Source organism: Lonchura striata, chromosome 3, assembly GCF_050655825.1.
Source record: "Lonchura striata isolate lonStrDom1 chromosome 3, ASM5065582v1, whole genome shotgun sequence".
NCBI classification, from domain to species: Eukaryota; Metazoa; Chordata; class Aves; order Passeriformes; family Estrildidae; genus Lonchura; species Lonchura striata.
Genome location: NC_140705.1, coordinates 55,306,954 through 55,320,067, shown reverse-complemented (window position 1 = coordinate 55,320,067; position 13,114 = coordinate 55,306,954). Strand labels below are relative to the sequence as shown.

The following is a 13,114-nucleotide window of genomic DNA, read 5'->3' as shown; positions in this document are numbered from 1 at the left end:
ACATCTACACAGTTATGTATCCTTTTGGTGAAAAACAGCACCAAATACTACACACTGCATGATACCATTACTGCACTTTCTGTATTCGTTTTTTATTACTGCAGAATAGTCCAGTCTGTTCCAGGAATACAAGAATGATTTATTCCATCATTTGCTTTCCATGTGGAAGGCAGCTACAGCTTCCCTTAATTTCTAAGATGGATCTTTTCTTCCTTTTCCCCTTTAATTTGACATCATTAGGTCTCTGACTTAGTGGGCATTATACTTTCACAGTCTGTACCCTATGATGTTAAATGGGAAGCCCTGGGAATAAAGCCAAGTTCCAGTGGAGTTCATGTACTCAAACTCACAAGCATACCTTAGTCTGGAATTGGATAAATCACTCACTGGGCTTCTCTAATTTGAGTGGAAGCATTTTCTTCTGGAAAAGCAGAAAAATCATACATGCAAACTTACCAGGTGACACTACTAACATTTATAGATGAAAAGACAGTGTAGTCTTTTCCCGCAGCTGGACAAAGCTTACTATAAACCAAGAAGTGGAAGAAAATGGCAGGAACATTTTTGGTCTTCACATGACAGTAACTTCTCTATGTAGCCAAATACAAGGGCCTTATCTTTGTAGTAGTATTCGTAAAAGAGAAAATATTACTGCAGAGGTCTTTATCACCACATAAAACACCCTTCCTTATTCAAACACCCCTCCCTGCTTTGCACTGTGGCATCTATTGAAGACTGTTTTCTGACCCCCAAATTTCAAGGGTAACTGTTTATGCTCCCCTGAGAAAGACACAAGGAAAGATATGAAAAAGAGAAACCCAACCTAAAATAAAGATTAAGCAGTTGAAGATCTTCTCTGCATATACTAATAAATCTGTGCTAATGAGCTTCAAGACTCTTATAATTGTCTGATTGTCTGAGATACATCTTTTCTTAAGATTAAGCTCAAAAACTACCACTGAGCAGCAGCAGAATAGCAGGGACTTATTCTCCCATTCTCTCCCAGCAAGTAGTAGTAAAGGATAAGTGAATACTAGGGACAAAGTTAGCTCCAAACATCAGACAATGTTCCAATGGTCTCCCCTAGATGACGTATATTTCATTTTTCAAGTATTACTCAATCATGGCACTTTGATGTTTTGCTACAGCAGAAGCACTGAAAAGTATAAAAAATGAAGAGTAAACACAGTGGCTTAGTGAAACTAACAGCCAAGGAGTCCTGTCCTAGCAGGAAGCATTGCTGCATTTTACTTTTCTACATTGCTGTATATACTTGGTCAAAATATCCTCACACTCATCATTTACACAGTTGGTTACCTTTTTCCCCATAGAAGTTATTTTCCATCTTTTGCTTTCTTTCAGCACTGAAAATTTGCAGGATAATCACCTATAACCCATGCATTCCTATCTATGCTCTCCATTGATGATTTCCTCTGTGAAAATGTAAATTTTCCAAGAGAATTGAGGTTAAGTATTACAGATGTTGATGTTTTTTCTTATCTTTTTCTGAAAACATGTTATGACCAAGTATAATTTCTGAGGACTGTGAAGCACTCAGCTGAAAATTTTAGATGTTTTGAAATGCTCCAGTTCCTGGTTAGGCACTGCATCACATATTCACTCAAGGCCTCAAGAACATCTCTTGAGACTGCTGGAAATCACAGGACAGCTAGCTGGTCAGCTCCTGCCCTTGGCATATGCCAGATGGATTTCTGTAACTGGTGATTTTAAAGAAGCTGGGCTGCAGCTCTTTCACAACCATCTGGCACCCTTTCTCTTCAGTGCACATTATGTTAGGTGAAACCAGACAGCACTGCCCCTGGGATAATTACATTTCTTTCTCAGCTCCATACTCTTACAGGTGACCATGCTGAATTTTGCAGCTTGATTTGCAGATCCACAATCAGGTCATATCTGCAGTACTGACTGAATATAATTGTAAGACCAGTTACAAATGGAACTCAATGTAGACATAAAGTTTCACAGAGGTCTTTTTGACCTGTATGGTAGGCATGAGAAATTCATTCATCCATTAAGGAGCATGTAGTACAAGATTCCTGAGCATTATAATCTGTTTTTTTATTATTATATATTTTAGCATGTTGACCACATTAAGATTTCCTTGTCTGAAAAAATACACCACAGAACATGAAATTAGTGAGTAGCACAATCTAAGCATACTTTTTTTCTCCTACTCCTTTTAAGTGCTAACATAAGCTTTTTGGATGGCAGCTCTGCTTGATACCCTTACTTGATGGGTAATAGGTAAATTTTACAATTGCGTAACTATGTTGGAATCAGGCTCTAGATTTGCATTCAATCTTTGTTGATGCAACTGGTTAACTACAGCTGCATTGCTACAAATTTTTGCAAATGCCTATATTCTAAGCAATTCTAAGTCTTCTCTCATCAATACACAGGTCTTTAGACAAAAATACAAAGATCTGTAGACTGTCAACTGGAAACAATTCACTTCTTCAAATATATTATATTTGGTAGCATGTCTTATTACGCAATTATTCAGTTTTATTTATCACAGTTAAGACCAGGACTTTCAACAGAACTCTTTATATGGTTAATGTCCAAAGCAGAAGATATCCAACAGCATCAGAAAAGCAGATGAAGTGTAATATTATTGCAATACATCTGCTTCCATAGACATGTTTTAAAATACAGTTTAATTACATGAACTGAGAGATTTTCAGTAAATAGTTCAGTATAAAGTTCTCAAAAGGCTAGCTAATTCTACCCTGCTAAATCTAAAATTAAATATTATTTCAACCTAGAAAGTTCAGGTCAAGCATGTGTTTGCTTTCATCAAAATTGAGTACTGTTGAACCCTGGTATTAAGAAGAAAGAACTGAAGAGTTTATGAACAATCAGCCAATGGTGCATCACATAACCGCCCTTGATCCTACAAGGACTATTTCCTATACTTTTACTTTCAATTTGCATTTATCTTTAGATTAAATCTAGTATCTTGCAAGGGAAATGTATAGTTTTTCTTCAATAAATTAAATGCTGTATTCCTTGACTTAAAAGCAAGTTATGCATGAAATGCAATATGGAATCAGCTTCTTGAAAGCCTATGATTTTCACTTGTGATGCCCCAAGGAGTACGGTTTAAATTATCATTTAATACCGTTATTAAAAAGCATTCCATTTGAAATTACAAACTCACTCTTTCACCTTCAAAGCTATGGGATGAGGGGATAAAATTAGTTTCATTTTTATGAAACTTCTAGATGCAGGTGCTACACTAGAGAGGCTACAAGTTAATCATCAGTTTTACACTGATGCAGTAAAAACCCATTTAAACTCATTATCAAAGCTGTTTAACTTGAAAGAATTTGAGAACATGGCAGATCACAGGATATACAGCAGGATATCTGCATGTCCATGGCCCATCAAAGCTCCACCACAACCACTATTACTACATGGAAGAAACAGTACATACAGAAAGATGTAAACAAATACAGCTCTCAAGATTATTTAGCATAAACTGAACTTTTGAATGTGATAATGACTTGAGCTTAGCCTGAGTAACGAACCTCTTGAAAAGTAGATAATAGATAGATAATGGAAGCTGAGAACCAGTACATCAGAGTGTGTATTAGAAACTGATTAAATGTATGTGAAGGAAAGTGTAGCTGGATTCAAGGTCCTGAACATTTGTACCTCTGTATACAGCATCTGACTGTGTACAGCATTCATTCTTCCTGTGCGCTGGACTTCCCTGAGAACAGAATCTCCTGTGTCCAGTGCAGTGAAAGCTGAGTTAATTCAATTATTCATTAAAATTCATTATATTAAAAGCATCCTGGAATGGCCCATGACAACCAGGGTAAGCAAGAGAAAGCAAGGGAAGCTCAGGTGCCCCTAATGCATCAGGGCCAGGCTGTTTACATAAATGCAGTTAATAGTGGTTGAGGCAAAACAGAGGATACCAATTAACTACAGAACAATTAACTAACCATTAACTACAGAACACATTGCTCCCTCTGATGGCAAAACACACTGAATGGTAGAAATACTCCATACATTTCATTATGTAATTATTTTAATTTCACTGTTTCAAAAATTGTCATACTATCAAGTTTATTTCACAACTCAAAGAAAATGAACTAAAAAGGAGGAGAGGAAATTACAGCCCATTTCACTAAAGCAAAGGCCTGAACTGCTGGGAAAGCAATGTGCTGTATTCAAGGCACAGGCTGCTGGAAGAATTTTAACAGAGTAAGAATCTTTGAATCAATGGAAAAAAGAGCAAGAAGAGGTTTTCCTAACTGCTCAAGAGCCACTATGAGAATCACCATTTAGTGAGAAGTTCTTTCTCACACTTGATCCTATCTGGGTGGGTAAATGCACAAATACTTTTTGCACAGAGCCAGTAAAAAGTATCGCTGAAAAACACTTAAAGCACGGATTACTGGATTTTGAACTACAAGCATAGTTTGACTTTTTATTGGATGGAATTTAGTATCTACACTGCCATGTCCAGCAACACCAGGCTCCCAGGCTGCGGGCTGTTATTCTGTAAATCCCCAAAAGCTCAGGTGGCAGCCCAATACATTTCACTGCAAGACATTAGTAGCCCCACAAGGAAGGTGACTGCATGACAAACTGAAACTTGAAAACCTGTATAATTTTTTAACAGCATTACCAACTGAAATGAGAAAAACATTCTTTTTCATTTCAGAAGTAAGAGATGTTTCCTTAAGCTCCTTCTCTTGTATACTTTGACTGAATCACATAAAGAAAAATTTCATTTGGCCCAAGACTAAAGAGTAAAAAATTTAAAGCCCAGTAAGGTTTCACAAAAACAGGGACGACTAGACCTGAACTATAAAAGGTGCTCTTTTTCATGACAGAAATCCCATTAGTCACTGCTTCCAGTACCAAAAACAAACAAACAAACAAACAAATCATGGAATCGTGGTCAGCTAACATTAATTTCTCTGCTGTTATACACAAAAAAAGAGAAAGAGATGCAACAAACTAGATTTTCTGCCACATTTAAGAAGAGGTTTGTTCAATCTTCAGTTAAAGCTCACCTAGAGCTTGCCTTTATAAAAGTAGCACTCCAACATAAATCTCTGGGTGTCTGAGATGAAATCTGCTTCATACTTGGGATGGTGAGTTCTTTGACTAAAGCATAATCACTGCTGAAGTCCAAGTGCTGACATAAGGCAAAGGATGCTGCCATGACAATACTTTCATCGAGCATTAGGTGTTGCTTTCAAGAGTATGGAGAAGCATGAACAAACCTTAAAATGAATTATTTAACTAATAAATAAATAAACAAATGAACAACATGAGTTTCACATTGTTACTCCAATGGGATCTTCTGGGACAAATTCTGCCTTAAGTTATATTATGGCAAAATTATTTCTATCTACTGTAGCCAGAACATTTCAATGATTTTAACATCTTCTTCACATTGCTAAAGATTTAACCAAATATAAGAGAAGATAAGGATGTGAGTGTGGTTTAATGGACCTGCATGTGCACAATGTGTTTAAGACATACTTTATGAAATAGGAAATTAGATTATTTGCCTAGCGTCATTTTGTTATTTAAAAATTATTTAATACTTCTCCCTGTCATTCTTCTCTATTTTAATACAAGTTGATTTGCAAGTCAACCACTTGGATATGTAGGTAAAGCTCAGACAAAAGCTACTATAAGGAGAAGAAAGAAACCATGACTGTTACATAATGCTGAATAAATAGTAGCCGCAGCCACAAATCATTCAGATGTATTTGGTAGTAAAATATTTCGAAATTACTGCTTTTATTTTGTACTGTATTTCCAAGTCTTTTCCAGAAAAGTATTTAAGCACATGCCTAACTTAAAGCACATGAAAAATCCCTGGGCTTAATCACATCCCCTAAGTCCCACACATTCTTCAGCACACTGCTGCATCTGGACTTTTTACAATAATCAAATGAGTAGAAATCTAATGTATGTTCAGTGTAAACCATGCTTTTCATGTGAAAATGTAGACTTAGTTTTTTAATAGGCATGAAGGCACTAGGCATTTAGCCTTGAAAAATGAAAAAGCTAGGATTGATCTACTGTCATGTTGAATATTTTGTTTTCATTACAAAACCCTGAGCCCTTTTTACTGAAGAAGAAAGTAAGTCTTCTTATGTTAACTGCACCTGGACACTGTCAAAATCAGAAGCCTAAGCTGATGTACAATCTCTGTGCTAAAGGAAACTTGTGTTTTCATTTTGCTATCACAAATTGGACAGACATGGACACTTTTGGAAATTTTGTAAGTAATCCTAAGTTAAAATTCAATATTAAAATAAATTAGAAGTGTACTTATAAATTTGGTATTTTAAATGCTTGAACAAGTATCATATCATACAAGCAAAATTCATCGGCAGAGCTTGAAATGTGTCTGTCAGATTCTGATTTATTCTAAGAAAGCACCATTTATAGGGAGAGATAATACTTTTGTTGGACTGACTCTCATGTTCCATATCTTATGTATGCATGCATAGATACAAACCTTTTCGTAGGTGAACAGGTCATTGTGGAGAATTCAGAGAAGGTCTAAGCTGGCCCCATTTTCAGGCCTTGAAGACAATTTTTCCACTGGCAAATTTTTGTCTTTATTTTCTCTAGTGGTGTCATCTGTTACAATACAATAGAAGCCATCTCTGATATCCATATCACATCAGGGCTGTAACATCACTAGTAATAGAGAATTTCATGCTCCAGAAACCCTGGAGACCCCTGTGCAGAAGACGGTATCTATCTTAAGGAAAGTGTATGTAGCTTAAGGCAGTGGCAATTTTCCCGAGTAGTTCTATCCCTAAAATTCTAGTCTGGGGCCTCTCTGGAGCCAGAAATACCAGCAATAACAAACTATATAGTAGCTATGTGTCAGTCCCTGTCAACAGTCCAAGGACAGTATGTGACAGCAGAACATTTTCTTTTATTGGTTTTCCTCGTTATTAAATAAAGCCCATACTGTGCCTTTCCATTTAAACTTCTGATAGTGACATGGTAACATCTTCCAGGAGACAGGCAGAGAGCTAAACCAGAGGAAACATGGCAGTGACAATGACAGGAGCATTTCTGTTTCTTTGCCAACACCTCTTCTCATCCTATCTTGCAATTTTACAAGTCATGGATATTATTCTGTAGAATTATCTTGGATACATGAAGAGATTTCTTACTGAGCTTTTCAATAAATCTGTTTTCAAAATAGAATTTTAACCAACTTAGAAAAAATGCACATTTCTATTTTTGTATGCATGTCAACAGTGAACATTCGTACCTTTCATGCCACACTATTTCTCCAATGATATGCAATTCACATGACACACAACTCTGCTCAGTTTATTCTACGTGTCAAAATGCATGAATTGCTTCTGAGTACTTTCTCAGTTGGTCTGCCCCATTTGGTAAATGACAGAAATAAAATATATTGGAAACTATTAATGTAGTTTGAAAAAAGTGGTGGATTATTGTATAGAAATGACAGAATGCTGACATGGTAGAGCACAAAGGAAAGAGCAAGAAAGTGTTTGTTCATAAGTTGTTATGTCATATGTAAAGGTCTTACAGCTGAGAGAGAACAACATTGATGTTTCTACCTCTAATTCCTATTAGATGAGAGACAAGGAATTATGATATTACAATATATTCTTATCTACTGTAATTCAAAATGGGTGATAATTTTGGATCCTTTATGGCAAAGCACATCTCTATGCCAGTTACTGTGTCTGTAGAACAGAGGTAGTAAAATATCTTAGTAATTCTCAAAAATACTTTGAAAAGACAGCCCCGTTTTCTATTACTTTCTATTACAGCTGAGTTAAAGTTATGGCATTTTAGTTCAATTACTGATTTTAATTAAAATCACTCATTAAGAAAACATTTTTTTCTTACTCCATCTGTAATTTCTTCACTTACTGAGCTTAAATGTTCCTTGCTCTCATAACTGAAGTATTTGTGCATACTGCCAGCATTTCATGACCAGAAGCTAGACCAGATCACTTCCAGATATCTCTTTCAAGCAGCATCACTAACCTGAGAAGATGAATTGCCTGTAATATTCCAAGTCCTATAAATACTAATATAACAGAGATAAGAACCACAACATGCTATGCTGCAATGCAGAAAAGTGAAACAAAGCATTTTAAAATTCAGGTAAAGTGTTTAAACTAATTTTAATTTCTCTGTAATAAGCTCCAGCCAAAGTGCTAGCAGGCTGCCCACCCCAGATATGAGGAAGATTAAATGCTGCAGGTACAGGGCTCGGGCAACAGAGAAACAGCTGCAGCTGAAAACTGATCTACAAAGGGATCACATCTGACAGCTTCACACATTAAAATAAAACAAAAACGGGGAAACAACACTGTCCAAAAAAGGTTGCCAAGGATTGTCCATCTGCAAGTGGGCCATAAATGCATGTAACAGATATAACAGTCTGTACAGTCTGATAAAAAACAAATAACTTACCAGGGCACAAGGGGGATGATTGTCCAAATGTCACAAAAATAAAAACCTGTTCGTTCACGTTTAGCTTCACATCTGCTAGTGTCCTGTCCTACAGCACTGCAATCTATTGTTTAATTCTAGGTTAAAATGAAGTAATCTAAATATGCAGGCTGTTATATAAAAGGGCCAGGGGATGAAATTACACCAGTTTCTAATAAGGCCCTTTGAAACCTTAAACTAGTAAGTTAGCAGCCAAATTGTTCTTCTTCTACTAATACAGACTGAAGAGAAAGTGATGACTAAAAGAGACAAAATAAAGAGTGTAAACCTGTAGTTCTCAAAATCCCAAATGTGTCTGCTATACCGAAGCACAACAGAGGACTATTTAGGTGCTAAAAAATTACTTTTATGTATCATCTTCAAAATCAGTCTTGAAAAACTTTTCTTTCCCTATTGCCAGACTCTTCATAAATACAAGATGTGTAAAATTTCCTTCTTTTCCATTTCAAAACAAATAGAACTTATAACATAGCTCCATGTAAGATCAGTTGATATGGTTTTAAGTATTCTTTCACTTGGTAACCAGTAGCCTGAACCTGAAGACAAACGTCACACCAGAACATGAAAAGGATCATTTGGTTATTTTCTTCTATCTGTGCAATACATGTCTTACTATTTTCCTCTTTTTCACTCAGAATACTATTAACTGAGCCTTCCCATAAATTAAAATAAAGTCCTATGCATGGATGTACAAATATATTCTGTATCTGAATTGGAAAGGAAAAGAGAGTTGTGAGCTTTTTTGGACACATACCCACCCTAGAAAGTACAGTAACATGATATGCCTCATCCCAGACTGCTCCATGCCACCTGCAAGGATCCACTGGATCTCAGCTGCACCTGATGGAACCCAGCTCACCTCTGCATCAGCTAGTAAATTGTATCATTTTCCTGCTGGTCTGCAAAATAGAGCTATTCACTATTCAGTTGTGAGCAAAGACAGGAAAGCCAGAGTATAATAAACTTTATTCTGATTCTGACTCTTTTTCTTGCTGAATGGTCTTGATTAAGACTTGATTCTCTCACCTCTGCCACCAGGAGAAGGCAAGGAAAGGGGGCACAAGAGGTTTCCCAATACAGAGGCTCTACAGCACCGATTAGGCAAGTAGACTGACTTCTGGTCAAAAATAGGAAAAACAAATAAATTACTGACATAATATGTATATATGTATAGATATATATAACATCTAATAAAGCTGGCATCTCAGAAAACAGCAGCTGCTCAATTCAGTTAAATACAATTCTTCAGAAGATCTGAGAAGAGGGGAGCACAGATTTCTGAAGCAGTGTGTGATCATACAGTCATTGTTCTGAGCCAAAAGGGGAAGAATTTATTTTTCATAAAATTTTATCTCAACAGGGATGCTGTGGAGTTGCTCTTAGGTATGATCATATAAGTTTCACCTAACTGAAATACTTCCAGGACAGGAATCACAGAACTAATAATTTCTTATTGGTGTATTTTTTTTAGTTAAAATAATAATAGTGATTTCAGACTTACGGAGAAGACTGACAGAATAAATGCTACACTACAATATATCATGTCTCAGGAAGATGATCTACTCTCAAAAGTTAGAATAATATCCTTTCTTTAAATAAAACTTAAAAAAAAATAAAAACTTGAAAATTATTCTTGTTCACTGTACAAACGAACTGTGCCTGGCTTCTTTTCCCAAGGATGAAAGTTTCTTTAACATAATTCCCAGGGAAATTAATCCAATAAAGGAATCTTTCTTTTCAGAAAACTCAACTGTCCATCAAACACACCATGCAAAAGCAAACACATTCTAACCCATCTCAGCTGCAGAGAAAGGCAGTCTTTAAAGTAACCAAGGACTAGACTATTTGAAACCAAGGTATCAACACAAGTTTGAGCACAGGTCTTGCCCTCATCCTTATTCACACAATCTAATACACATGCAGTAGAGGCTAGTTCCTTATTCTCCATGAATTTTCATTATCTAAATATTATGCATTTAACTTCTAAAAGACATTTTGAGGCTGGAAAGAAGTACTTGTGCTCCCTGAACACATCAAGAATTAAAAATCCTGCCTAATGGGCAGAAACTGCCCAGAGCTAACCAGTATAAAACACATTAATCAGTACAAAACAGCACAGCTACACTTCAAGCAGATACATCTGATATCTTCTTAGAGTTTAAACCACTTAAACCAGCAAACCCTCCTGCTTCCTGAGATCTCTAGCCCACAGACATGCCCTGTTTAAGGAACTAAGCCAGAGACGCTATTTTCTTGTTTGGAAATTGGCTGAGAGGACTTTAACCATGATGTAAGAGTGAAATGACTTTTGAAGTTGGGAAATGAAGCCTTAGTGCCGGCCCTAGGCAGAAAGGCCTCACACAATTCCCAGGACTGTGCCCAAGCTCTTGGCAATACTTTAGTCTCAGCACCCACCTGGATACAGGGAGTGATGAAATGGCTCTCCCACCCATTACCTTCACGTTCTGACCCTGTTTGTGAAGAGTAAGAAGAATAAACTTGTCTTGAATCATGACTTTTTGTGACACTAACATAAAGACAGCAAATCCTACCTTCATATGCAACACAGCACAGATTTCACCTGAATTTGCAATCTGCAGACCATTTTCATATGTAGCATAAAGCTATGTAGAAATTATGAGAAATACTAGAGAGATTAAACTATGATGGAGTAGTAAAATTTCTTCTAAAATATGCATTTATCAGGCATCCAGTGTTGCAAAAACATTTTAACTACTACGGAAAGCTGTTTTTGCAGTAAGTTAAACTGGCTCATCTACCTCCTATTAATAACCACACCATGATTACTCCACAGAAAAATTATTTCACAGACTGCAAGAGATGAACTTCTGCCTAATCTTTTATGACTTTTATAAAACTTTATTAAATTATGAAGCCATGTGGCTTTTACAGGCCCTAAAGTTTTGCTTGGGAACACTTTAAATACATAAATATGTGCAGCTGTCCCAGGTAGTGCCACCATGAGGACTTAAGACACTGTTAAGTCTTTCCAGTTCTGTACCATTTAAAATCAGTAATAAAATTCTAGTCCAAGATAAAGTCTCAGATAGGAGCTACCCAGCCAGGAGAAAAGTACTCCTTATTAAAGAAAATTACTGACCTTTTAGAAACACTGCAACTCTTCCCACTTCCTTGCACTTGTGTTACCCCTAAAAGTCTCTAAAATATATATATATATTCAGACAGGTTTATTGCATGGATAACCTCCTTCAACATGTCAGAAATAGGAATACTAAATCCCTTTGTTCATCTTTAGTTCACTAAGTTCAAGTGAATCATAGGGATCATGGTACTGGCAAAATGTGTCCCTGTTGTAAGCAGTGAGAAACAGCAGAAAATTAAGATGCTAAAAAGCCAAATATATTGGATGGCAAGCCCAGATAGTTTTGTATTTGCTCAGAGCCTGCTGTCTCCTCAGAACTGCAGTCTGGTGGTGAGGAGATCTGTCCTTAAAGGCAAAGAAAAATAAGAAAGGCAAAATGAAAAGAAATGTCCACCCCATTTTTCCCAGAAACTTCGTCAGTGAAAAGCAGACTCTCTCTGACTTGGGACAGGGGGATAGACTACCAATTCTCACCATCCCCTTGAAATCCAAGAAAATCCTGAAAAAATTAATGTATGTCATCTGCCACAGTCTCACCATTTGAAATATTTTGCTTCTGTTTTTGGTAACCCTTGTTTTGGAAAAACTGACAGATCACTGTGGAGATACATTTTAATGCAATTATTTGAACAAGGCATACCACTGTTCATATTTCTAACATTTTATTCTTCCAATGTAGCTTAATTATATCCCTCTAACAATTGTAGTTCCGCAAAATCTTACATAACAAAGATCTTGTTCCTTTCAACAGGGAAAAAATATTAAAACCACCCATTCTCTTAATGTACAAACTAAAAGGTTTAAAACTAGGAGCTTGGAAGATTTCCCCAGATCCTACTATAATTTTCAAATCCAAAGTAAAATCCTTTTACACAGCTTGGTTGAACAGAGTTCAATTTATTCCATTCAATTTAGCAACATTTGTACTTACTGACTGTTCACTTAGATCCTGAGAGTCTTCCATTGAGGTTATTCACCTTTCTTTTCCTCCGCAAGCAGAAATTATCTTCCTTTCAATTTACAGCTCAGTAGTCTAAATTAAAAGAGAAGTTTAAAAACCAACATGTTAGTCTATGGTCCTCTAAAGCAAATCTGCAATAAACAAACATCCTAACTGAGGTTGTGGTTTCACTAAAATCTGAAGCAAAGTTCCCATATGAAGATTAATTTCATGTAAAGTGCTTCAACACCTTCAGTATTATTTTGGGAACTATCTAAAATATAACAACAGAAACAGGGACTTTTCTTTGACTCCTTCAAGAGAAAAAACAACTCTGAAAACAAACCCATAAAGAAGCTAAAATGCTGAATACAGGCAGCTGTTAAGTAGTCAATAAATGATAACCCATGAGAGAACATCTTAGAAAGACAGTTATAGAAGAGAACTGCTTAATACACATTTAATGAGAACCTCTTAGCCATTAAGTGTCTGGCATAAAAATAGGTTATTATGCAATTATCAGCGTGAAG

The 13,114-nt window shown here is 36.2% G+C and overlaps 1 protein-coding gene across 25 annotated transcripts in view; it reads right to left on the bottom strand.

Moving 5' to 3' along the window:
* EYA4 (EYA transcriptional coactivator and phosphatase 4) overlaps positions 1 to 13,114 on the bottom strand; it is a 143,036-nt gene that overhangs the window by 112,401 nt on the left and 17,521 nt on the right. For 15 of the 25 annotated variants that reach the window (XM_085575195.1, XM_085575194.1, XM_085575205.1 and 12 more), the window contains exons 2-4: positions 12,576 to 12,677; positions 10,936 to 10,991; positions 9,547 to 9,637 (exon numbers count right to left, since the gene is read on the bottom strand). In XM_085575195.1, the coding sequence (XP_085431321.1) occupies positions 9,547 to 9,637; positions 10,936 to 10,991; positions 12,576 to 12,608 (180 nt within the window). In that variant the 5' untranslated portion in view covers positions 12,609 to 12,677. The other 10 variants (XM_085575211.1, XM_085575217.1, XM_085575215.1 and 7 more) reach the window with 3 other exon arrangements.